This window comes from Myiozetetes cayanensis, unplaced genomic scaffold (assembly GCF_022539395.1).
Source record: "Myiozetetes cayanensis isolate MyiCay16 unplaced genomic scaffold, myiCay2020 scf6-25, whole genome shotgun sequence".
In the NCBI taxonomy this organism is placed as follows: Eukaryota; Metazoa; Chordata; class Aves; order Passeriformes; family Tyrannidae; genus Myiozetetes; species Myiozetetes cayanensis.
Window position 1 is genome coordinate 57,202,094 of NW_026087853.1, and position 27,353 is coordinate 57,229,446.

Consider the following 27,353-nt stretch of genomic DNA (forward strand, 5'->3'; position numbering starts at 1 on the left):
ATCATGTCAAAATCTCAATGTTGCATTCTGAAATTGTAAAGGAAAAGTAGAGAGCAAACCACACAGCAAAGCCTGGGGTTAAGCAATAATGTCTTTTCTGATAATTTCTTAACTTCTCTGCTTTGTTTTTCACACGCACATTAACTTTGAATACCCAGAACTGTTATCAGTAAGTCACTTACTAAATCTTGCAGGGCAAAAACATGCTGGTATAAACTGGCATTTGTCATGGCTTTAGAGACTCCTGTACTTTTAGAAGCAATTTCGCTTTTCCATCTACTGGAAACAAAATATATTCATATAAGGGAAAAGACAATAGATAATATTTACTGGAGCAGCCTCCAGCTATGCTATTACCACAGGCAAAACACATTTTCCATTAAAAATAATTTTTTAAAATATTTTTATGACAAGCCAAATTATATTTTCCATTTAGTTTCAGTGTTTTCTTTGTTGTTTGGAGGTGGGGTTTTTTTGTACTGAAGGATAAAAAACTTAATTTCCTTCAGTGGTTTCAGGAAAAAAAAAAAGTTAACAGTTGTAGGGAGAAAGGAGAGGTAGTTTGGTTTGTTGCTCTTTTCTCAGTTTTCCTTCACAGCCAACTTTAGGTAGAGCAAATCCTTTAAGATTAATCAAGCTGGTCAACACAGAATATCTGCTAGATGTCCTTTTCTGGATGCAGTAAAGCTGCTGCATTTGTGCCTTGTATCACAGGCCCTGGGCACCATAATTTTCCTGGCTCCCCAAAGCTCTAACCTTTAATTTTCACCTGCTTTGTAGCAACACTCGTCTCTGTTCCCTTCTCCCAAGGTGGGGTGCTGTGCCTTCACAGCCAGGCAAAGTGCCACCATGGTCCACAGGGTCACTGCCCACTTACGGCTCAGCACCTGCTCAAGAAGCACCAGAGCCTCACACAACTTGCACTGAAGCAGCTGAAACTGCTTAAAAGCATTAAAAATGTCTCTGCACTCTCTAGGCTGAGATCTGAGTCCTCCAAGTCCTTCATAAGGGTTCTTTTGCAAATCAGGTTTTTTCCTGTGTTTTCAAAATTGAGAGGGGTGTTCATTTCAGTCCGTAGCAGCTCTTGATGTAGGACAAGTGCACGAGCTTCCCTCCTCTGACCCACCCATGCCACCCTTGCACTTTACATTTATTAGACAGCCTCAAAATTGGTTCTACCATTGCCAGCACAAGACCTTGAAGCAGACTAGAGAGCACCATTTAGAACACTCATTTTCAATCAGTCAAAATCAAGCCCAAATCAACACATTATCTATAAACTGGCCGGGAGAGCTTCTACTTGGAAAAGGGACTCCACGCCCCCAAATCATTCTTTGAGAGCAACGGAGAGACAGGCTGAGCATCCAAACTGCACACCACCTTTCTTCCCAGCAGCTGAAAAGATGTTTGCAAGTGCCAGCATTTAAATGACGTTATTCTTTTTCTCATTTCAACACTGTGCAAAGTAATTTCCCTCTCTGCATAACCGAGCACTGCGAAAGGCGACCACAGAGGGTCAACAGCATCCAGTGTCCCTCCAGTGCTCTTGACACAGTACACAGCACAGGACAAGAGATGCCAGAAGCACAGAAAGAATTTAGGTTGGAAGTTAACTGGAGGTTCTCTGCACTAACCCCCTTTTGAGCTCCACAGGCCCCTGAGAAAGTTGCTTTTCTGTCGGATCCTGGGTAAGTAAAGGTTGTTGTGTTGCAATGGGAAAGCTCCATTTTGCATATATGCATAAATATACACATCCATCACACAAACAGACAGACACACACACACACACATATCATTTTTTAACTCTTCTAGTTATGCTTCAGGTTTTTAAAAAGGCAAAACTTCAGCACCTCAACCTCTAAGACTTAAAGAGATACACGCACAACTTTTTGGAACTTGTGTAAAAGAACTGGTAAGTGGCTTCCATCCAAGTCCCAGCCAAACCTCCTCATTACATACAAACACTTCTCAGTATTTTTCAGTCCAGCTCAAACACAAGCAGACTTCTGATTGACCACTGGAAGAACAACTCTGATTTTTTTCTTTCCTTTGCTGCCAAACGTTTGATGCAAACACTGATATGATACAAACCGCTGCAGTTCCACGAAAAACTCTCTCACATTTTTCCTTTTCACTGATGCCAGCACAACTGTGACATGAGCTATACCGTGTCCTAATCGGAAAAAAGAATTTTGGAAACATCAGGATCGGATACAAGGGCTTAATGACTGAAGATCAGCAAGAGCTCTTTCTGCTGACAAGGTGTAGCACAGACACATCACCATTTATTGCATGAACTTCTCCCTTTCGGGGGCTGCCCTTGGACTCCTCTCTGAAAAAGAGTTTAGAAGGCAAGGGGGTCCTTTCTGCACCTCATGACTCAACAGGAGGGCTCTCTAACAAACTTTGTCTGAAGCTCCCACTCTGCACACGACAAAGGGTCGTTACAGTGTAAGGATAATTACTCTGGCCCAGAAGGAACACGCAACAGCTTTTTCTTTTCTCCTGACTTATTAGTCAGCTTTTAAGTCAGATTCTACTGCAATTAGTGGCCAGCAACGTGGCACTGGGCTTTTCATTAACCCACCTATCAAATTACATGCCATGCAGTTCAGAAGAACGCACGTAAGAGCATGTGTTGATGTGGGGACACAGCATCCCCCATCCCTCCACGTGAACAAAAACCTCAACACCCTCAGAGCAGGATCCTCATTGCCATTCTGAAGGGGTGAAGATGCCTTTTTTTTTTGTTGTTTCCTTGAACGGCAATGATTGTAATTTGTTCAAATGCAAGGTGCTAACGTTAAGAACTGACAGTTGCAAGGCTGAATTCCTTACGAGCCATAATTATTTATGGCACTTCATTACAACAACTCCAAAACATATGGTTACCTTATTAGAAATTAGAATTTATTTTCATATAAATCTCAGCATGACATTACACCAAAAGAACTAAAGTTACTCCAGGGGATGGCAGGTAATTCCACTTTCCAGGGTTCTGTAGTTGGAATATGAATTTGAACTAATTAACTTGTAAATATAAAAGCAATTTTGATAACAGAAATAATATATCTAGCACCATATAAGGCACAAACATCATCTTCCAAACAACTCTTGAATTTTCTTTGTATAGAAATTTTAATATTTTCCTTGAAATCTTTCTGTCCACTGGCAAAAACATCATCTCTGCCTTTGAACTTATGCATTCACTTGGCAGAGGAAAGGTCTATTGTTTTTAACTCAGTTTCCTCCAAGAGCAGTTCACAGTACAAGGAATCTGAAGTCTCATTTATTGAAGTAATTTATTATATACCCACAGATGCAGGACTTTGACTGACAAGTGCCTGCCTTTTGATGATGATGCTATAAAAGATGAATTTGAGTTCATGCAATGGTAAAGAATATCATTTTTAATAAAAAGTCTTCCTTTATGAAAACAGTAGGCAAGACAAATTTATTATTTGTATTATACCCCCAAGAGAAGGCACTTTCTCTGATAAATAGGATTATAAGCACAGAAGAAGTTTAAGTTCGACACTGTCAGGTAATTAAAGTTTTAAAAAGTAGGTTAACAAGTGTCTTTCAAAGAATGTGAGCTTTTAAAAAAGCAACCTGGCATCAAGTCATGTGTTTATAAAAGGCAGGGGTGAAGGGTTTGTCTGAGGTTTTAGGTATAGGGAGGTGGTGTGGGGTTTTATTTCCAAAGCCTCCATGTGAGGACTTAATGTTTCAGCTGAACAGCCATCAAGGCAGTCCTTAAGGCTGAGATGATGATCTTGGCCATAACATTTTTAGATTCTTCTCCTGCCCTCCTCTTTTTTATGGTTTCAGTTGAGAGAGAAAAAAACATTCAGTGCGTTTACCATCAACATTTGTCCCATCCCCTTAACTTCACGAAATTTCCTGAAGCATCCAGTCTGTACAGCTCGTGTATGTGTACACACATCAGCACAGAACATGAGTCTCTCACAGCACACAGTGAATAACTTCTGCAGCAAACAGACCCTCTTGTGATGCAGGTTTTTTTGAGAGTACCACAGACAGAAGGATCATCATTAAAAGCCGACCCAGAAGTCAAGCCAGTGGACACCATCCAAAACCACAGTCGTCCATCACTGCCAGGCAGAAGGTTTATGTGGTACCACATAATGTTAATGTCACCTCCCAGGCCACAAGGCGGTGAAATTAGAACAGCTGCAATGAAATCACTGCAGAGGAGGAGGGGGGAAACTCAACAAAATTCACCTTATTTTATAGAGCAAGAAAAACACCAGCTGCAGAAACTCAGTGGACTGCCAGCAGACTCGTACTCTGAGGGCCCAATGCAGGGCTGGGTTTATTCCTTTTCAGTTCAAATGGCTCGTGAAAAGTTCTGCCACCGAACAGTTATTTATGTACAGGATGTGATGAGTCAAAGGATGAAATATCAGAGGTAAGCTTTATGGAGCTCTCTCATCTTCAGAACCACAACAGAAGCCACACTGCATGATGGAAGATTTTTTTGTTCCTCTATGTTTTTCAACAGAAGTAAACTTCTATTTTCAGTTATTTGTTTTGGTGTTTCTGGGCTTTTTTGGTTGTTGTTGTTGTTTTGTTTGTTTGTTTGTTTTTTCATTAAAGCATGCTGATACTGATGTCTTTACACTTGGAACTAAATCACTAATCTGAAAAGGTTAATTTTTCCCAATTTCTCCAACAATGCAAAAAACTCCAACTTTCCTCCTCTGTTGTGTCGCAATTATTTTTTTTCTATGTGACTTGCAGAAAACAAACATTTTCTGACCAAACCTACACTATTGTACATTCAGAACACATTCTTTTCCAATATATTTATGTATCTATGTTTCTGTAAAGGATTTCCTGACTACATCTGACATCAAGTTCAAAGGAAAAGAAACTGGAAGCAATAAAGACCAGTGTGTGTGTGTGGAACATACTTACAGATCACAAGGAAATGAAACATTGTTTTATTTTTAACAAAATCCTGAGATTCCAAGTCAATGATCTGTCACACTGAGAGCTTGATAGCCTTGTGCAAGAGTGAACCAACACTCCTGTGTTGGAAAATTATATTGTTCTACAAACCTAAGATAAGTAGGAATGGTATCTCTTGCTTGACAAGAATATTGAGGCAACTGCCTTTCAGAGCTCTAAATCAAAATACTTAGACAAAAAAAATAAACTAAATAAATAAATAAATAAATAAAGCAGTGGCCTTTGAATTTTATTGCCAAGTAAGAGAGATAAAAGCTTTATCTGGTCTGTCTTCCAGTGCCACATGTAGAAGGGAGACTGAGTGCCTACAGTAGATGACTGCATGGTGGGATGGCACATCAGGTGGTCAGTTTGAAGATTTGCTGAATTTGGCTAGTATTTCATAACTCATGTGACTTTTTTTTTCTCAAATGAGCAATAATCTATGAACAACAGATTATGGTAACATGTTTGGAGCACAGAAGGGAAAGAGTGAGTTGGTTGTGTTCCTCCTGAATGAAAGTCACAAGTGCTTCTAGAGCATTCTACCAAGTTCAGAATGGATTGGGTTTTCACAAATATTAAGCTCTTTAACTCATTGCTCTATAAGCTAAGGAAACAGCACTAAGGTGACATTGAGATCAGGTCATACAAGGAATCATCCTAGAGAGCATACTTAGGTATCCAGGGAAAGAACACTCTACCATATCACCATAAAATGAAAATATTCATCTTGTAGGTCCACTTCAGTCAGTGGATTCTTTCTTGTGATAGAAAGAATCTCTAATAGAAATGACAGATTTCTGTAATTATAGAAAGAATCTTCTTTAAATCTTAAATCCTGCTATCACAGGACCATTCACTGGTGGCACTGGTTAACCACACGCTGCACAACATGACAAGACATCTTAGGTGTGCTACTGTACCCCTTTTTACCAGAGGCTCCTTGGGAGCATAATTAAGTGTGCATGAAGGACGGAAGGTTAATACTAATTTTCTTGTTCCATGCACTCCTGTTGCTGAGAAGAGGCAGAATTTGTCCCAACTGTGATATTCATCCCTCTTCAGGTTGTAACAGTTCTCACAATGGGTCAGAGCTCAACAGCAACTGGATAAAAATCACTTTTGTACCAACATAACAACTTTGCAGGTGGAAAGGGGCTGTTAATGTTTCAAGCTAACAACACCATAAGAATGAAGAGCTGAAATGTGGCAGAGGAATATTCTTCTACTCTTTACCACGAAATATAGAAAATCATTGAATTCTTTTCATAAGAGATGGCTCTTTTCTTGTTAGCACCTAAGAAGTGAGGATCATCATGCTTGCTAGCAACAAGCCTAGCTTTCAGCTGATTTGATTTTCCTTAGCTCATCATCTCTGAGCTTCAGACTCTCTATTTGCTGACACTTTCCTGCCCCTTAGTTTGCCATATGCAGACTGTCCCATCAGTATTTGCAAAGCAGTCACAAACTGCAGAGCTCTTCAGCTTTGGAGAAGTCCTGTCTATAAGCATTTGCAGGTCTGCTGTACACCTCACACAACTCATCTGGAAGGGTCAACATAAGACAAGGCTCAAATTAATTCCCCGTTTTTGTCCTTGTTTTGCCACGAGCTGCTGCCCCACATGTAAGCAACACTCACATGTGCAAATTTAAGGGCTCAACACAGGAGCCCAGATGTCATGTCCTAAGAAGTCACAGCTGCAAGTGTGCACAGACAGCTCGAGTGTTTGAGTCCTGCAGATCTTGGACTTGCACTGTGCCCAGAATTCATCCAGGCACATGTGACAGAGATAAAGGGACACTGGCTCAACACTGGTGCCTAAGTACCCACAGCTGTAGCTAAACCTCAGGGCTGCATGATTAATTAAAAAAAAAATAAATCTATAAATCTCTCTTCAAAAGATGAATGCTCTAATTATCTCTCATACAGGCAAAAAAAAAGTAGGCAAATGTCAAAAACCCTGACTTTTAAGTAAAATACATTGCTTTTACAGATCACAGAGAATCTCCACTTATCTCCTTCATTCATTGCAAGTTTCATTTGCTTGCTTGCTTTCAGAAACTTCTGTCTGCTAACTACCTGAAATGTAGTTACTGAGAAAGAATAGCAAAAGCCTCTCACGTTTTTATTATTTATTTTACAAATATGCTGATGTCAATTCTCTGATAAAAGTCAGAAACTTTTTAATTCTCTCCTCCATTGTGCCACTAATGTGAATACGGAATGTTAAAAAAAGACACAAATACTTGTTCAAAAATCAAAGCAGACTCAAACACAACACTTCAGAGATCTTACAAAACGAAATTCATGCTTTAAGCTCCAGCAGGACAAAACTATGGGAATAAGTGCAAGTAGAAATAACAGTAAAACCACAGGCAACTCTACGTCAGAATTCACATGCACAAGTACCTCAAATACTGGAAGAGGTGAGAAATCTGGAAAGCTCCAAGCTAATGATCTGGAACACTCCAAACTAAGGTGCCACTTCCCAGCACATATCATGAGGATGAAATAGTTTAACATTGCCATCTCCAAGGAAACAGTAATCTTTCATGTCTTAAGTTTGAAGGCTTAGGAATGACAAAGACAAATCTAAACTACAACTGAGCATGAGATCTTCCTTCCTCCCTTCCTCTCTTCTTGATCTTCAGGTGTTTTGAGTATTTGATTCTCATACAGAATGCACAGAAATCCAAAACAGCTAAAGTAAAAACCCACCCCTACACCATATCAACATCCCGACAACTGTACCTTAAAATATGTGCCTTTGGCCTCATTTATTTAAGTCACAGCTTCACCGTGCATTCGAGATCACAGTACAGCCAACTCTGAAATGCTGCTACTCAGCAGACTGAACATTGAGATCAATGAGGTTAGAGAGGCACAGAGAGAAATTCTGCAGAAAGCTGTGCCGAGGGGTGAAGGGAAGGTCTTCACAGGGCTGAAAGGAGTCACCTCTGGGCTAATCAATTTGTCAGTCCGTAGCTCCCCTTGCTCAAGGGCCTCTCTTCTCTGCATTACTCCCCAAGAACTGCACTCCATCGAGCACATTTATAATTTCATAAAAGGCAGAAAGCAACACTCATCTGTCCCATGGTCTCAGGCAGCCAAAGCAGCTGCGTTTGTTCTGTTGCCTCACGTTTCATCCACATGCACAGAAGCCAGGGATTTGATTTGCCCTTCCAGGTGCATTGTAATTCCTACTAATTTCTTTAAGAAGTTCCTTCTTTCATCATCACTACCGATACTGTACTGCCAATATCTCTGAAATTGTTTAGGTCAAGATGTTTACTTTTTTTCCCCACAGGATTAAGAAAGGGACTTTCTGCTACAAAGTAAATAAAAGTACTAAGTACTGATGTTATTTAAAACAGGGGAAAAAAAAAGAGCTAATACTGTGTTATGTATCATAGCTGATAAACAGCCTTCTGATCTCTGAGAAGTCCTTGTAGTACACATAAAGCAGATGTTCCCACATTTTTTTGTACAAAAATATACACAATATATCTGCTGCCTACCTTTAAAAACACATGTGGGAACTGTTTTCCCAGTCACTGGAAGTGCATATATAGGACCATTCAAAGTTTTGTTTGTAGAGAACTGACTAAAAACCATAAGATTTACAGCTGCAGTTTACTGAACACATTCATAAATTGCTACATAAAGCTATCCTGTTCACTTGTATACCCTAAAAAGTCTTTTTATGAATGCAGGATCATTTCAGCACAGTCCACGCATGTCTTTTTTTATTCTTCCATCCTGACTTCCAGTTCTTAGGGTGTGTTTTAACAGCTTGTCAAAAATGCCATCTCCCTTCCATCACCAGTACTATTGGAAAAACAATCTAGGGAAATGTTTTTTACAAAGCAGTTTGGAAACTTCCTAAGATGGTCAAAAGATTAAATACTGCAGCCCGACATACAAGGGTATTAAAAAATTAAACAAACAGACCAATAACCCACAATGCAAAGGCAGGAAGGAACGTGGCATATACCGAATCATCAGCTTATTTTTTAATAAGTACATCACAGCTGTGAATAACAAGCTCTAGAAAACACTGAGAAACCAAAAGGAGAATAATACCCCATTGCATTCATTCCTGTGAAGGAACAACACATGAACAGAACTACCTCAGCTACACTTTTCTTAGAAATAGGTCCCTTATGTATCATAGGAAAACCATTTCTGTTAAGTACTTGTCCCAAAGAAGTACTCCAGAAAGGACTGCAGGTCATCATTTTTATATTCCAGCCTCAGTACTCCTTCACACTTACCTTTCCCACAAATGCCTGAAGAATTCCCACTTCCTAAATTAATGTATTTTATAAAGATGCTGTTCTCTAAAACAAAAGGATTTTAGAAGGTAGGTGCCATTCTCTGAAAAACAGCACTTTTAAAACTTGTCATGACAGCACGACCAGGGTGTGCCAAGGCACAACTGCAACAGTGAATTATGCCCATAGACAGATAATCCAGATGGTCCAGCACCACCTGTAATCTTCAATCTCTATTTATGAACACAGAAACGGTCCTGGTGATATTCACCATCACGAAACTCAACTTTGAAATGAAATTCATTCATCTGCAATTTATTTCAAATGATGTTTCTGAACAGGCTGCTCAGGGGGCAGGTCTGAACATTTTGTTTACCTTCACAGTACGCGGAGTCTCCTTGGACAGAGAGATAACCATTCTTGCATTCACAAGTAGCTTTTGTGTTCCAGTTTTTGCACTCTGAATTTTCACCACATCTGTGCCCCTCTGCACAGAAGTTATGGCCTGAAATACAAGGAACATGCAATATGGTATTAAATTGTGTTTATTTCAGATATTCAGATATCTGCATTGACTGTATCACTCAAAAACTTCATCATGCTACATTCCAGAAATTCTCTCTACAATTCTAGCTGGTGCACACAGGCTTTTTGGGTTTCTCCATCCATTCATCCTCAGTAAAACCACTTTGTTCTAAAAGGTATTTGTATGACTACCTTAAGTCAGGAGAAAAGACAACCCCAAAGCAGGAAACAACAACTCATTACTGTTCTACTGAACCCATGAAGCATAAGCCCCTGATTGTCAAAAAGTGCAATACGAACTTACACCAAAAAGACAATAAAGTGAAATATAAAAGAAAAGAAAAATCCTTCAAAATTCTCTTATTATGCAGAACCACACATAGACCAAAATGAGGCACTGCACAAAACTGCACCGGTAGTCAAAGCAACCCCAGAGACTGCCTTGTAATTCTGTCATCAAAAACCAGCTCAATTGTTTCTACAGTTTATAATTATTCCATGCATCATGTTTTATAGAGGAGATTTTTTTTTATTAATCTCTCTTTTTTCCTCCACGAAAAATTCTCGATAGTTTCTTTGTGAACGGCTTCTTTTATTCCACACAAAGTCGTTTCTAAAAATAGGATGAACTTTGCCACTTCCTTCTCTAAAGGCACAACTGGATGAAGTTCTTTCTTTCTGATTTTCAACATTTCTCAAAGACGTGTCAACATCTTTCTCTGCTGAAGTCTAAAGTGAAAGTAATTGCAACTTTATCTCTTTAGAGGCACTCCACTGGAAGTACTGTTAAGAGATAACTTACAGAATTTGACAACAATTTTTTTTTCCTCGGTTGGTGTATGTTTTATGGGCTTTCTCTATTAACATCCAAGAGCCCATTTCTATTTGACTGAGATATATAAGCAGTCATTTTGGCAATTTCTGTTTCGTCTGGGTTTTCTCTCCTGGAAGGAGGGAAAGAAGAAACCCAGACATACCATCACCTATTTGTATTCCAACTTGTGCTTATATGAATACAAAAACAGTTTCTGCCAGCTCTGCCTGGTCATAAAGGAGCAACCTAAGAGTTCCAGTTTACTGATTGTAAACTTTCCTAACAGCCCCCAAAGACAGCTGAGAAAAACATGACCTAGACTTCTAAGATCTAAATGCAGGTCTTTGTTCACCTCCCTTGCTTTGACATTCTATTTTTGTTTGTTTTTAAACACGGACTTTAATCATCTACTGATTTAACATGCAGGTTGTGTCACTTCAGTGCACTCCAAGTTTGTGAGTCTGATCATCTAATGCTGAGTTTTGAGGTAATTTCTAATAAAATGTCAAGGCTTGTTAGCAAGGGGGACACTTTCTCAGTGTCAACATTTAACTCTACACTTGAACTTCAAATTAATTTTATTAACAACCAAGGAATCTTCCCTGTGCTCAGTTAAGCTTGTTCTTTCACTGTAATCCAACTTGTGAAAAAGAACCAATTCCCTTAATGAAAACTTCAGATTTCCCTTCTAGTCTTCACTCATTTCACAGTCTGGTAAAAACCACTCAAGTATTCCAGATACAGCCTTGTCAAGCCTGGGTACTTTTTATTCTGGTAAAATAGGTTGCCAATACACTGCCCTTAGCCATTTATGCAATCACAGTATTTGACTTCTCATTTTTGCCTTTATAACTATAATTGAAACTGAACACTGGAACCCATCTCCTCAAACTTATCCTTTCAGCATCTAATTTATGCTCCCCAAGCAGGATTACTATTCTGTTGGCATTCTAGATAACATCCAAGAGACAACAAGTTTTATAACATTTTCTTTGTCACTGTTTCCCCTAAGACTATGACATCCTAGTCTGTTACTGGTTTCTTTAGCATATTAATTCTCCTTTGAACTCACACACAGTATTAGTTTGATTATTATTGGGTCAGAACCTCTGTAACATATCAGTGTGTTAAACTAGGGACTGAAAAATATCACATTTTAATTCAGTGTGGATTGTTACTCTTAGGGTATTTTTTTTTTAAATATTTATTTCTATTTCCCTTTCATCCAGACCTCTAAAAAATATTTCACCTTTCTCAGCATGTTTTAGTTACAAGAGTGCTAATACAACTTTGTGCACCAAAAAAAAATCTTTGTTTCTAGGCTCTTTTTATCCCAAAGAGTCAACACTTCTACCTTATGATCAGTTCACAGCAAATTTGAGACTCAGAATTCGGCAAAGCAATGGCTTCTCAGAGTTAACTTCCATCACAAGTCCCAGATCAACCACTTTTTTTCAAACAGCACGTTCTCCCAAGCACAAGCCAGTGATTTGTTTTCAATATCACATTCACAATATTCACAGCCCTGTGAATTCTTCAGTGTTTACTGGCCCCCTCTGAAATGTCTCAGTAGATGAACTACCCCAGCTAACCATTTTGCATCACTAGAGCTGTCCCCCTATTTTTCAAAAGTTCTCTGTAAAAACCTGCTTTGCTTTTGCTCCCTTGTTATCACCTCAAAGATGAACTGCCTCCATTCAAAACCAAACTCGGGTTTTCAAGCTTGGAGGCTGCTAAAAGAGGACAGAAGGGAAAAAAAAAAAAAGTAACACTCCAGTTCTGTAACTGGAGTAATTAAAGGCTCTAAAGGACATTTGATTTTTCTCCTGTCATTAGGAAACGCACAAGGATAGAACACCTACTAAATCTCTAGACTGCCTCGGCATTTATTATTATAAAAGACGTGTGAAAAACTGTTTCCTGTCTTTCAAATAAGCTTTCTAGAATGCCTCCACTTGAATTTTCCATAGCATCTCAGAAAGCTTGTTCAATACCTGTGTAAGTGGATAGTGGAAGCCATTCCAGTTAAAAGCATGCAGGGTGCTGTAACACTGTATGTTGCCAAGCTTTTATAATAAAACAACTGTAATTTAAGGTTAACCAGGAGGAAAAATAAAAAAATAAAAAAAAAAGTACTAAACAGTACAGAAGAGTAAGGGTTCACTATGCAGAGTAAGCATAACATTGCTTGGATCAGAGATTTTTCCAAGCACTTCTTTTTGCAGTGAAAATGCACATTTATAAAAGCCAGGAGGAGCATACCAAGGAAAGTGTGGTTCTTGGATTTCTTAGACATGGGTCTCCATTCTCCCCAGCCAGGAGTTTTGGGAGGCAAATAGCTGATTTTTATTAATTCTTTGGTGTGAAATGGATTTATAGGATTCCTTAAAGATAGCTAAACTGATGCCAAACCCACCTGTTGATACTGCAGTGGGATCTCTAAATTTCAGCCCTGGTGGCAGCTAGCAGAGGGCAGGCATTTCAATCAAAATTAATTCAGAATATTCAGCAAAGTCTTATCTGAGACAGTCAGCTCCTCTCTAAATATAAGGAATGGCTTAAAATGGAATCATCACATCATCTGAGCAAAGCAGGCAACTGGAGAGGATTTGACCGAACCACAGAAAATCTTAAATAGTTCAGATATTCTTAACTAATTTCAGGCCAACACAGATGACAAGGCAAGTATGAATTAAAAGGAAGAGACCCAGATACACACTAGCAGACATAACACAATCACTTCTACAGCATCAGGAACTGCACAACTGGCTAGGGCTTAGTGGTCCCAAGTCAGATTATCTGAAATTAAACGTTTACTCCATTTTGGGACACGCCTGTTTTGCCAGGCAGCATCTTCAAGTTGCAGTTCCCAGAAGGTGCTTTGGCACAGCAGCAGGCTAAGCTGTTTCGTGCTGTCACCCAGGTGTTGACAAACCTAACATGCTTGGTAATTTAGCTGAGCTACTGATCGTAGAATGCAAGAATTCCTTCAAGACTATGGCTGGAATCAACACATCTGAGATCCAAACCTCTTCCCGCTTTTTCTGTGGGCAACACTCACGTGCCTCTCATTATATATCAGAGGGTTTCCTTATAACACCTGTAATGTTTCCTGTACTTCTCACAACATCCTTTGCTGTTCACATCAAAAGCTGTAAAACCCCTGTTCTCTTGCTGTTCAAGAAGCCATCCTTCACATTTCACTGCTTCTTAAAAAAACATGGACAATGCTTCTGTTAAAGAGCAGTAGCAACGCTCAGCAAGTCCAAGGTAATTTCAACCTCAAAAATCTTTACTACTCCTATGATTTAACCCTCCAGTTAGGACATAAATACATAAGGTAAATCTGGGGGAGAAGTCACAGGAAGAGTCATAAAATTTGCATTACCAATTATGCCTTTCCATGACCTGAATCTGTTTTTAATGAGTCACGAGCAATGAAGCACTTTGAACAAGAGCTTTTACACCCTCAGAGATTGCGGTCCCAGAACTCAGTGGTCTGACATAAAACAGTAACTTCATAAATTCTTTCAAGCTGCTGTATGAATGCAGAACTTACTACATTGTGCTTATTTGTGTGCAAGAGAATAATGGTAGCTACACAGCCTAACAAGCTTATAAAGATTTCTTTCTCTTTTGTTTTTTTTTTTTTCAGACATAAAGCTCTTCTAAATCCTCAGTAATGCTACAACTATGTTTAGAAATAAACTAATTCATATTTATCAACCTCTATTAAATCTTAATAAATCTAAAGCCTTGAAATAACTCCTACCTCCCAGCAGTAAATGGGAAAAATTCAATTTCTGAAGAATCAAAACTCGGTTTCACAGCTAGACAGGGAGAGATGAGGAACATGCTAACTCAAGAGCCTTCTCACCTTCTAACTGAAAGAGCAAAAACCCCCCAAAACTAAACAAAGAAGTACAAATAAGGATGGCTGAAGCCCCATTTTTAGATTTAAATGCTGTTTCCTGGCGTAAAATGCACACTTCACGTCATCAATAAGATTCTCCATTTCCTGCTAACCAGCATCGGCATCTAAATCCATCAGCCCAATCATACTGCAGGACAGCAAATAAAAATTATTTTCACTAGAAACAAAACCACTCTCACTACTTCATTATATCATCACAATCTTTCTTTTCAGAAGAGCTCGTCTGTAGCTGCAAGGGCTGTTAAGGCTATTCTTGTGTATTTAAAATTGTGAGCATAACAACATAAAAGTTCTCTCATGAAATTTTATTTGAATCACTCATTCAAAAGAGAAAAACAAAAATCCACTCTTTCAAAATTATACACTGTCTTTGGCAAGGAGAAAAACAGCTACAGGGAACAATAAAACACTTTTATTACACTATTTTTTGTATTAGATTTGTCCCTGGGCTATAAAAAATGGAGCAGGCACGCTGTAAGAAAAATGAGTGATTCTCCAAAAAGTAGTAAAAAATACATTTTATGACACCATGATTCTTTGTAAAACTTGAAAATTAACTAAAATTTCTCTAAGCCTAAAAGACAGGTTAATAACACCACATGGTCCTGCTGAAAAGTATAAAGTAGCCACGTAGTTTAAGCAGACATTTATATTAAAGCACATAGGTAAAGGGGAAAACTAGCTATACCCTACATAATATTCAAGGAATAGATGCTATATGCAGATCTAGTGAGGCTCATTTTTGCATTCAGGTACAATCAAATCACAAAAATAAACTGTCACTGTGACGTGGAGTTGAGTTCTTCCGTCCTACGCTCACCTCGCTGTACGCCTCACACAATCACTTTACTGAAAGCTGGAGATGGGCTTTTAGCAACACATTATTAGCTTTTGCTGTCCCATAAACTCATGTGGCAAAGCTGTGAGAATAGGCATTATTTGCTGTCTGCTTTTCTTACCATTTACAAACAATGACGACTAGCTAGAAAGCTCACGGCTACCTGCATTACAGGATTCAGCTCTGCTCACTGACAATTTCCATCCCCATAAACACCACATTTCCCTTGCATACCCTATTTTATTTTAGGCACTTATCTGTTTTTGTGGTAGATACTACAGAGATCCCTGGAGAAGGTACAGTCTCACATCACAGCACCACAAAGTTTTTGTGTTTCTCTGAGTTTTTTTTTTTCTTTCTGTTAACTAAATGGAAATTCCTTTGCTGCAGATAGAAGAGCAAAAGCTGCACGCCTCTTGCCCTTGCCCAGTTCAGGAAATGTATTCTATAATTCTAAAGAACGTGAAATTGAGTAGAGGACATGATTTTCCACAACTATGTAGACTAAAGACAGCACAACCTGACACGAGGCCCAGAACCCACCAGTCACTGACATGCACAGAAATACCGTTTTCATTCAACATTGCTAGTAAATGCTTACTAAATATTCTGTTGAATAAATTAAGGCTTAGCTAAGGGCTAATGCAACAAATTCTCTGCCACCATAAAATTTATATTTCACCCTAAAATGTGAAGTTTGCATGTGATGTGCAGATGATCCATGTGGCCTTCCAACAATTCTGATTATTCAGGACTACAATTATTACAATTCTTTGTCCTAATTATTTTGGCTTAGACAATAAAAGCTGAATATAGCCTCTGAAAGAGGTCACTTCTGCAAACAAGAGAAGCACTCTATCCTTTCCCAGTAAAGCACATGTTGGCACAGGCCAGGACCAGAAACTATGGCCTGCTTGCCACATCAGAGGGTACCTGTTTGCTTGATAAAACTCATACCAAATATGGAATTCTTAATAAATACCCATTTTTAACAACAGCAATCCACATATGATAAAATTATATGTCACTGCTTTAGTTTGCACGCAACTGAAGCAAAGGTGTCAAGCAGCATACATTCTGCTGCAAGATATAAAAAGCAACTTAGGAGTGCTAAATTCAATTTATGCCTTTGTAAAGTTGACAAAATTAATCATATCTCTAGGCATCGTTTTCAAAAGAATTTTAAAGAGCAAAGATGAAACACAAAAGGAGGTGGTACTGTTTTAGCAGTCAGCTAAAGCAGAAGTGAAGTGGAAGTTTAACGTATCAAACTGAAAGCACCATGTGCCAGAATTCACAGGAAGGGAAAGTACAATTCCTTCCTTTGCTTCTAGAGATGATCACATACATATATATATTCATGCTATATTTTAAATAATAAGGCCAGTTTGGAGATGAATTTCTAAAAAGAGTACCTATCAGTAACAATATTACGGAACTGAATAATTACAGGACTTATCTTTCATCAACTCTGAAGCTCTCAGATTTCTAATGCTTTAAAGTAATGAATACAATTTTTTCAGTACTGCACTACATCAAACTGGGCCATCTGTTAAGAAGTATCATTAAGACATCAAGCCCTCTGAGGGACAGAGAAGCAACATTTACTGCTTGCTTAAATAGTTACAGATGTTTCTAGAAACTGCTTTTAAAAAATTAATGTGTATATTAGACCATAGCCCAGCAAAGAATGTCAGACATGCTGGTCCCTGCAACCACGTGCATGTGCTTCTCTAAGTTCAAGGTCTCAGTAAATATTTAACTATGCACACTGATTAATTAATATTTACTGCCAAAAGGAGAGATTCAGAGCCCCTTCACCAGCATCTGGTGAGTGGCACTGGAGGAATTTATATGCAGGCAAGACAAGTATTCCAGGGATCCTCAATAACCAGCTAAGCCTGGAAGTGTCTAATGCTGATCTGGGACAGTACAGACAAACACAGGGAATGATTAATCAACCCCGCAGTTCACTGATTAGAACAACTTTTAAGAAGAAAGCTTGTCCAGCTTCCCTAGCCTTGTGATACCTGCATTTTCCTCATTTAAGGGGATTTCCTCAACTAAGGTTTTAGCTGTGGCTTGTTCAGTCTGGGCCAGCAAACAAGCAGGACTCACAGGGATGAAAGGGAACCAGCAAGAGGAACAGCACCCCCACTGGAAGGAGGAAAAATGGGGTTCTGAGCAATAAGGTTAATTTTTTTAGTTTTGATTTTGTATTTGCATTATTTTATTGTCCAGCCCAACTCATAAGTTAGTCCTGAGAGTGCTCAGATCAACCTCCTAATATCCATCAAACTGGACTCCTAACCCTTTTTTTGCGATTTTAAAATAAAGAGTTTAAAAAAAAATAAAAATTAAAAAAAATTTCCAAAACCATGTACATTTACTGCAGTTGCAAGTTTAACCAACCACACGTATTTCTTTTTCAAACATAACATCCCTGAAATGGGAATTCTTAAGAGATACTGTGCCCTTTCTCACCCAGCTCTTCCTTCTCTCCTTCCTCCCTCTCTAACTCAGAGCAATTGCAGCTTTGTATCTGCTAAGTCTTCTAACCAAAGGAGTATCATAGACTGGTTTTAGACTCAGGTTTATAGCTCATATCACTTAATATCTCATTAAAAAGGAATTATTCCCCCTATTGAATCAGCAGCTTAAATTCCTTCCAAGCATGCACAGTCTCTGGCTTACCTCTACAAACACTGCAGCACTGGTTCTCTGGAAGAACGTGATCATCTTCTGAGCAGTTCAAAGGTGGACAAGTCTCTGTCACTTTTACCAAAACTCCATTCTGAAAATAAACAACATTAAAAGAAAAAAAAAAAATTACACATGGAAAGCATGTGCAACGGCAAGGATCACACAGTTTTCCATCTTTAACACTGGTAATCTCTAGTAACAACCATCTCCAGTAAACTAGCAGGAAGGAAGTTAAATTCATTTGTTCCACCATAACATCAAATCTAAGGTAATCCACTTGTGCATTTCTCCGCCCAGTGTTGAAAGAAAAGACAAGAAAAAGGCACTTCAGCTCAAAATTCTATTCTAGCTTTACCAACTATGTAGTCTCAAAGTACAGTTGTCTTCTTTACAACCATTTGAAGGAATTCAAGAATTTCACTCCAGCTTTTTGTTAAAGACAGTCTTCCCTCTTTATGCAAGTCTGAGTTTTCCTCCCCTTATTTCACAATCTACTTCACAGAAGAAAGCCCATCTTGTGAGGCAGCCCTATAGAAACTGCTGTAAAAAAGAAAATCAAGCTCAAGAAGCTTCTATGATTTTGATTTCTGCCAGATTTAGAGTAAGACTGTGACAGGAAGTCTAGTTGCTGGTAGAAATGTTCTAAAACCATAGACATTAAGCCTTTCTGCAGAGATTTTACACCAAATTTCACTCCATCTCCTTCCCATCCAGCAAATTGGCTTCACTGTATCTCCAGACTGAACAGCTCTCTGGCTCTTTAGTTGGTTGTTTCTTAAAATCTTGTCCCCAAATAGCCTCCTCTTTTACCTTATCCCCCTCCAGCCTTTCTCATACCATAATTTATTTCTTCAGCATCCCTTCTGCAGCTGTGCCATCACTGAGAACTGGCAAGTGGAGCAGAGATTAACAAGTAGAATTTCTGCTCAGTAGGAACTGCAGTAACTACCCCACAGGACTGTCCACACCTGAGTAATCCCATTTTCCAAGCTGTGAAACTCCACTAAGAAAGCAGGCAGGCTGCTCTGTTGCCAATACACCTTTTTAACGTTAATCTAGTCCCCACTTCTCCCAAAATACTCCTCGTGACGTCTCAGAGGGTGGAATGAAAACGTGGAATAAGAATTTCTGCTTTTTTTTTAAAAAAAAAAGAAATTACATTTTCCAGCTACCACGATTGCAGAGATAAGTTTAAAAATATGATACAAAAAAAACACCTAGGGATAAGAAAACAGAGGAAAACCAATACCAAAAAAAAAAAAGGCAACATTTTATTAAGGCCACTATTCTCATAATCTGAGGACTCTGAACAGAGAATGCTGAAAATACCTATGAGCATACCCACTTTGAAGGAACATGCTTATGCAGAAGTTTGCTTTCATATCCACGAGACACTGTGCCACACTGATGCCAAGGGGCTGGCTTCAGGTGCCAGAACCAGTGCAGGTAAAACCTTTGCTGCTAATCATCCTCCCCAGCCACACCACTCTGGTTCAGCTCCGTTCCTTCGGGCTCCAGAGGCAGCTCTCACAGCATCAAGCTGCCCTACACGGCTGGCAAATGCCTGCTGAGTCTGCAGGGCACAAATGATGCCCAGGGCACCCAGCAGATAGCAGGAGTTAGAGCTGAGAGGTGCAGCAGACCCAGGGAATGCAAAACCACCCGTTCTGCAATCGCTGCCCTCGAGGTTACAATCCTAAGGCTGAGCAGGGCCAAGCCGTTTCTCTGGCTTTCCAGCTGACTTTATGGCAAGCTGCACCCCTTGCTGTCATGAAAAATAATGCTAAAAAAAAAAAAAAACACCAACAAAAATCCAGGCATCAGGTTTTGTGATTTTTTTTTATATATATATTTTTTTAAGAAAAAAGCAGCTTCCTGCAGTCCCACATCCAGCAAATGCATCGCTGAAGTGCCCACACAACAACAGTGAAGTTAATGGAGGCACAAGGTCTCCTTCTGATCCCACTTCCATGAGAGAAAGGGAGGAATCCCCCCATGGCTGCCTGGGCAACTGCAGCAGCAAAGATGATAAAAGAAGCAGGCACGCTGAGCCATCATTTACTATCATGTTATCATAGCTACCAGCTAGAAAAGCCCTGGTTTTATATATATATATATATAAACTCATTGCCTGTTTAAGCTCAGACAGGACAATTACAGCAGGAGGAGTACAGGATGTCAACATACGGACAAAGAGCGCTGACTGACAATAAATCTGGTCAAAAATATGGCAAGAAATGGCATGGAAGTGAAATGAGCGATCAGGATGAGTCAAAAAGCTACAGACAAATTTAATCCAAGCTCACAGCTCCTTTAGTGACTCATAAGGAGATAGAAGAACACAAATTGTGAATTCCATTATTTAATGACATGAAGATTTTACTTCCTTAATTTTCCTATTTTCTGCAGAATTTGCATCTTGGGAAAACAAATCAACCTTATTTATAATTAATTTTTAAAACAATTAACATATATCCACGTTGAGTGTTCTTTGGTTTAAAATCAATTTGTTATATGCTAGTACAGATCCAATTATAAGAATTATCATCATTAGATTTCAGACTTCATTCACTGAGATAAGTAAGAACAGTTCACACTTCAGAATTATTGCTTCAGGCAGCCTTAGAAAAATTACTCCTTTTTATACTCAATTCACACATGTAGTCATAGAATCTGGACAGAAATAGATGTCAAAAAGACTTTTTTTTCTGGAATAAATACATCAAACTTCAACTGTAACATACAATACACACAGAATGAGATCTGGAGTCAAACGTTTACAATAAGATAATTAAATTTCTTGTAATTACATGGGCAAGTACATAAAATAAGGATTGGCTGCAAGCCTAATCAGTGACATGCAGTGAAAATCTGAACCACAAACAGCTTATCTCAGATGATAGACTTTGAGAAGTAACAGCAAGATTCAGATAAGGCTATTTGGGGGGGGCGGGGGGGAGGGTTTCCCTGTCTTGATTTAGTTGTATCATGGTTCTAGCCAGAACAGGGTTAATTTTTGCAATAGCCAGGAGGGAGGCATGGCTGGGACCCCTCTCTGAGCCTCCTCCTCTCCAGGCTAAACAGTCCCAGCTCTCTCAGCCTTTGCTCAGGTTAAGAGATGCTCCAGTGCCTTATTTATCCTCACGGCCCATATTTGATCTCTCTCCAGCTGTTCCATCCCTCCCTTGTGGTGGGGAGGCCAGAAAATACAAGTGTGTATGTGCTTTAGAAAAATGGCACCTTTCTGCATTTGGGTTGGCTTACCTATTTATTTCTTTATTTTGGCGTTGGTGGGGTTCACCAGTACGGTGATAGGGTTTATTTAAAGGCATCAGAAAGATTCCTATAACTTTTGTTGGACTGGGAACTTCCAGCTGCTCAGCTGCCTGGGAATGACATGGTGCCTGTTGGTAACCAGACAGCAAAGGTACAAAACCAAAGTCCTCTCCATTAATGCTGGGAGCAGTCAGCATACAAATATTGTGCCATACAAATGCTGGAAAGATGGACAGGGGTCCACTGACCTCCAGGAAGCTTGACTAAAAAGTTCTTTGTAAAGATAAGGAACAGTGTTGTTCTTGAAGTGACAACTAAGGCTGCTACTTGGAGCTTTCTCCCGAGAGACTGATCAGTAACAGCTTGTCGTGGCTTAGGAAGGATATTCTCCAATTTAGTGCTCCCACTGAAATCATCTTCCACTTGCTCACTTCCTCCTCCCCCTCTCCCTCCCCCACAGAGGAGAATTGGAGGCACAAAAAAAAAAAAAAATTAGGATCATGTGTTGAGATAACAACAATTTACTGGAAGGAGCAGCAATAAATTATCGCGGCAATAAATTGGCAACTACAGCTGCACATAAATACCCACAGGGAGGGTGCCAGGCCCTTTTCAGCGGTGCCCAGTGACAAGACCAGAGGCCACAGGCACAAACTGAAACTCAGGAGGGTCCATCTAAACATCAGGTAACACTTTCTCCCTATGAGGGTGACCAATCACCAGCACAGGCAGCCCAGGGAAGCTGTGGAGTCTCCATCCTTGGAGATACTCAAAAGCCATCTGGACACGGCCCGGGGGACCTGGCTCTGTGCAGCCCTGCCCAGGCAGGGGGGTTGGACAAGATGACCTCCAGAGGTCTCTCTCAACCTGAACCATTCTGTGATTCTTAGAAATACCTGTGCACCCATTTTGTCACTGCAGATTCATCTGGAGAGTGCTTGCGGGCAGGATTCCAGCTGGGAATGGCTGTTCAACAGTAACATCTGTGCTTACGGTTAAGAGGATGTGCATCATAAATATTTTTAGCCTGGATTAGTTTTCAGAAATTAAAAGACCATCTCACAGCTTGATAAAGAAAATCTTTGATCTAGCTGGATCCATGAGCAGTATTATTATTTTTGTCCGATGGAAAAAAATACAAAAGTTTAAAAGCCTCTTAAGCTTGGATCAGTACCTATGCAAAGAATAAAATACCTATCTTCAAATAAAAATTCAAATGTGAAATTTCAACTTAATCTTTTTGACATTACCCCACCTACAAATATATCCTCCTTTAGAGACAAAAAGATTTTCAAGTCACCTTTATCAACCCTATTAAATTCACACTTGATGTGTACCCTCCACTGTGTTCCTTCATGGATCATCAGCTTTTGAAACCTGATGTCTGTTTTTCAAGTCTGGAAAATTAAACCATGTTAAATTTGTTGTAGTCCTCCCCTATCACAAAGCCCTTCCTTTATTCACACAACATCTTGTCCACGCAGGGACAGAAAACAATGACACAGCCACAGTTTGACTCATCACCATTCAGCATCACTTCATCTAGTGAGCATTCCTCATTGAGGCAGAAAATAAGGAGGTGTTTTGCTTACAGATTTGGGAGGTCAAATTGCTGAAGACACATTGAATGAACCTCCTGTAGGGACACAGCACCCCACAAAAGCACCCACTTAAAAGCTCTCTCCAGACTAGTGAGGTGTAACATCTACTTGAGGCCCAGCTACAGAAATACTTTCTGTTTGTTGGGTGGTTTTTTGAAGGCAAGGATCCAATTTTTTTTTTTTCTTTTATGGTGTGGCATTCACAGATGTCATTTCGAATACTTATCAATACTCTCCATTAAGATGTAAATACCAACTGCAATGTTGCTGTAATTAGCATTGCCATATCATTTCCCTTTAACAAGAAGCAAAATTCAAAAGCTCTTTTCATTATTTTACTCATGTCTAATGATAGATATTTGATGGTCAGCATTTGCTTTTATTCTTCATGAACATATTATCATACTCATAATGACGAATACAGCACTCTAATTTATAGCACAGAGAAGTTCCACAGGCCTAATTCAGATCACTCTCTCTGCTTTCACTTTAATGTGAAAATCCCCCTGTTCTCATTTTCCCCTCTCAAAGCAGCATTCTATGTTATATTATAAATAACAGGCATCTCAGTCTGTCCTCCAAGGCAATGACCTTGCCCACGTTATTTGTATGTGCAGGGCTGAGCACCCCTCTACAGATGAACAGTAACAACAGCAAAGTAGTTCTGCATAACAAGCTGTTTTCACAACATCTGCAACCAGTTATTGTCCATTTCCATTAGTGTACATAAAATTGCTACTCTCTACACTCAGCTACAAGCACAACAATAACCAGACCACTGTAATCTTTTCCAATACTCTCACCAACAGCCCCTGAATGGTTCTAAGACAGCCTGTTTACCTGAGCTCTTAAATACTGACTGTAGTTGCCTAAGTGTTAGGAATCTGCCAAGGAAGACCCCAGCCCAGCCCAATACTCAGTAATTTACCTTGACAATTAAGAGAGCTATATGGAGCTTAAATAATACCAGGGGAAGTAGAGAGTAACTCAAACAGGATAAACCAAATGGCTTGAATTGCTTTCAGTAATTTGGCTGAAATTAGTCATTGGTTTAAGATGCTGTTACTTCTTTTTCTAGAGCTCATGAAAGCAGAGAGAAAAGAAAACATCCTTCCAAGTCATTTTGTCCCTGTTTTTCTTATCCTGCAAGGGGAATATTCCTGCCTTGTTTTCGTATTTTTGGCTTTTCGCTGACTTCAAGGTCACCTTTTCAAGACAACAGATGTCACATTTGCATGAAGGGAGCCTAAAGAAATGCACTAAACTTTTCACTGTCACTTCTGAACACCACAGATACATTTAAAATCAGGAAAAGTTCGTACAACTGAAACTTACTCGACATTCCCTGCAGCTCTTGGTTAATACTCGTTGACCTTCTGCTAGCACTTTGCCTCCGTAGATACACTTTGCTGTAAATGGAGAGAGGAAGGAGGCAGGTTAAAATTAAATTAAAACAGTATTTAAGCAGTAAACAAATGCAAGGCATAACGCAAAAGTAAAACCAGAATCTATTGAAAAAAATGAATACGTTAAAAAAGTGATGAGTTTTGCTTTCATCAGAAGTCAGTATTATATATATTTACAAGCAAAGCAGCAAACAATTCATTAGTTTTTAAGAGAAAGCAGCATTTTTACCCAAACTAAACAGAGGGAATAAGAGCATAAACAACATGTCCTGGACTCAATTCCTTATCATTCAATGGCAAATATTTTCACTACTGACATTCTGTAGAGTAGTATTTGTGTTACCAGAGGTCTTTGTGAGTCACATTAAGAACTGGAGACATTTATTAGTGTACAGTTCATCGAGAGAATAATATAAGCACAGATTTCAAATTCAGCCTTCATATTTTTTTTGTGGGCACAAAGGTGAACTCTTCAACTTGCTGGAGCACTGCAAAAATGGATTAGATGCAGTGAATGACTGTACTGAATCAACAAACTACGAAAATCTATTTCAGCAAAATATTCCTCCAGCACACATGAAATAAGCAGATTTCCCAGGAAACTGAAAGCTCCTACTCAAAAATTCTTGTCTGAAGTTTTGATCCTTCTGCCAGAGATAATCAGCTCCACAAATGAATCAACAGACTAGAAATTTTGAGCATACCTCATACATTTCAAGGCAAAGTGAGAATCCTGCCCCCACGGAGAAGGCAACCTCCAGCAGGGCCACAGCAGCACAGAGCTTTGTCAAGTATTACCATAACTATCACAATCCCCTTGCAACTACATGTCTAAATTTCACTTCCAGAGACAGACAGTAAATCCATTAATTAAAGAGAACAGCTGGACTGTTACGATCTCACACAAGTATCCGTTGTAAAAGCACCCCTGCATCACTGACCAGGTCAGTGCTAAACACTGATTAAATAACTTTTTGTTGTGGGGTTTCAGCTCCTCCTGTTCTTGACCAGTAACAGCCTGACCTACGGCACCAAAAGCAAAGCTAAAAGGTTTGAATCCTGTGTTGCAATCGAGCAGAGCTCTAAAAGTTTCCCGAGTCAAGCCACATGAGCAGTGCCAGAGTGCTCTGTTCTCAAAAGCCTCAGACTACCTAGGATTGCTCTTCTACCTCAATTTCTCTACTGAATACCGAGGTAAGGGAAGCACTCACAGGTGCATGGGTGTCCCCCCTTACAGCTGATACCAGTAGGAGTAATTATCCCACAGCAGCAACTGCCAGATCCAGTTTGATACCCAAATTTTAAGCAGAAAAGGCTGCGAGGTCACCTTCTTCTAATGACCTTTTGTGAAAATGCTCATTTCTTTAAAAAACAAATAAACAAAAAAAGCTAATTTTCAGGAGAACCCAGTTTTCATCCCCACCAAAGCATTTAAAAACCAGGCTGCTTCTCCTTTTGGTATCCTACTTTTCTTTGTTGATTTTTTTTTTTTCCAAAGCTGCCCTAGTTTTTATACCCAACTTGTTGTGATCTCACTTCGAAAGAACACTTCAGATCAGGAAGCTTCATTTAAATTAGGAATCCCAGTAACTATTTTTGGGAGAATATGAATAGAGAAATTTCCTTTTTCTTTCTGTCTGTTCTTCTGACATGAATGCTTTTAGCAAAAGAATGGAAACACCAGAAAGCAAGTTAATGTACAACTCAGGAAAAAAAAGATATTTTAAACAAAATTATAGTCTTTTGTCAAGTATTATTTGAAAGGTTAAGATGGCAGGGATCAAAACTGAACCACCTAAACCCCTTAACACATCAGACATTAGAGCTACTTTGTTCATTAACCCTTAGCTGAGACAGGAAAGTGTTCAATAATCCAGCCATTCAATAATCCCTGGAGACAGCAAATTACAGCTGATGATTCTATCAGAGCTAAACAGAAAAAGCATGGAGAAAATAACACCTGCAGTGCAGCTCTTCGGAAAAACCTCTGCAATTACGACTATCTCCCCAAAAGTGACTAACTGTGGTCCTAGCACATCATTCTGTCAAGGAGCCGGCATTTACAATCAATTTCAATCAACTTCCACGCGTCCCTTCCCATTGACTGACACGCTGGGTTCTTGTCAGAATAACAAGTCGGGTTTGTGCCAATCACTGACAAAAGGCAAGTTTGATTGTTCCTCTTCCCACTACAAATAACAGGAGCACAGTTTACTCGTGGGGGTACACACTGAACCCGCGATTTTGTGCCTCACAATTCCTCTGTGGCAGGTTCTGGCTGCTGTGCACACACACACACACACACACACACACCACGAGAAGCACCCAGTTTCAGGAAAGAACTTTCTAGGCCCTGTGTCACAAACAAAAACGTTTTGAGACACACAAAAAACCCAAACAAAACAGGCCAGCATGGCCACTTCACCACTCAAGCAGTCTGCTCATGAACACCTTTTAGTATGCAGAATATTCATGCTGACACATAGCTGAGAGAAATGAGATTACATAAGCAAAGAGGAACAAGTGCAAGATCACAGCTAAAGGATATTTGTGCACGGAACTAATGAATTCCACAACTGAAGAAGGGTGACAGAATGCCAAAAAAGTGTTATTGTTTTCCTAATAAATCTTAAAATAATTCAACATCCCTGCCTTAATAAATTATTGAAAAACTCATGCATGAAGTTCACCAGTCTTCCAGAACAAATCAGGGGAAACATAATTTCTTAAGGTATGACTGGTATCAGTATACAGCTCAAATTTTCATATATAAATTGTCTTTGTTCCTTGTACTACTATTAAGGCAGCAAATATTGAATATTCCTTCCATGAACATTATTTGACAGCTTTCATTACCAGAAGAAGGAACTGAAAGCTAACAATAACACCCATCACAAAATGTCCTTAACTTTTCTTCCTTCTCATTAATTTATTTTGAAATTAATTACAGCAAACTATCACTCCACACAGCGACACTAACCCAGGGTCTAACATTCTGTCATGT

At 39.3% G+C, this 27,353-nt stretch overlaps 1 protein-coding gene across 3 annotated transcripts in view; it reads right to left on the reverse strand.

Moving 5' to 3' along the window:
• NELL1 (neural EGFL like 1) overlaps window positions 1-27,353 on the reverse strand; it is a 264,862-nt gene that overhangs the window by 171,782 nt on the left and 65,727 nt on the right. For all 3 annotated transcript variants that reach the window (XM_050335664.1, XM_050335663.1, XM_050335665.1), the window contains exons 10-12: window positions 24,279-24,352; window positions 18,058-18,157; window positions 9,629-9,757 (exon numbers count right to left, since the gene is read on the reverse strand). In XM_050335664.1, the coding sequence (XP_050191621.1) occupies window positions 9,629-9,757; window positions 18,058-18,157; window positions 24,279-24,352 (303 nt within the window). The remainder of the gene's footprint in view (window positions 1-9,628; window positions 9,758-18,057; window positions 18,158-24,278; window positions 24,353-27,353) is intronic.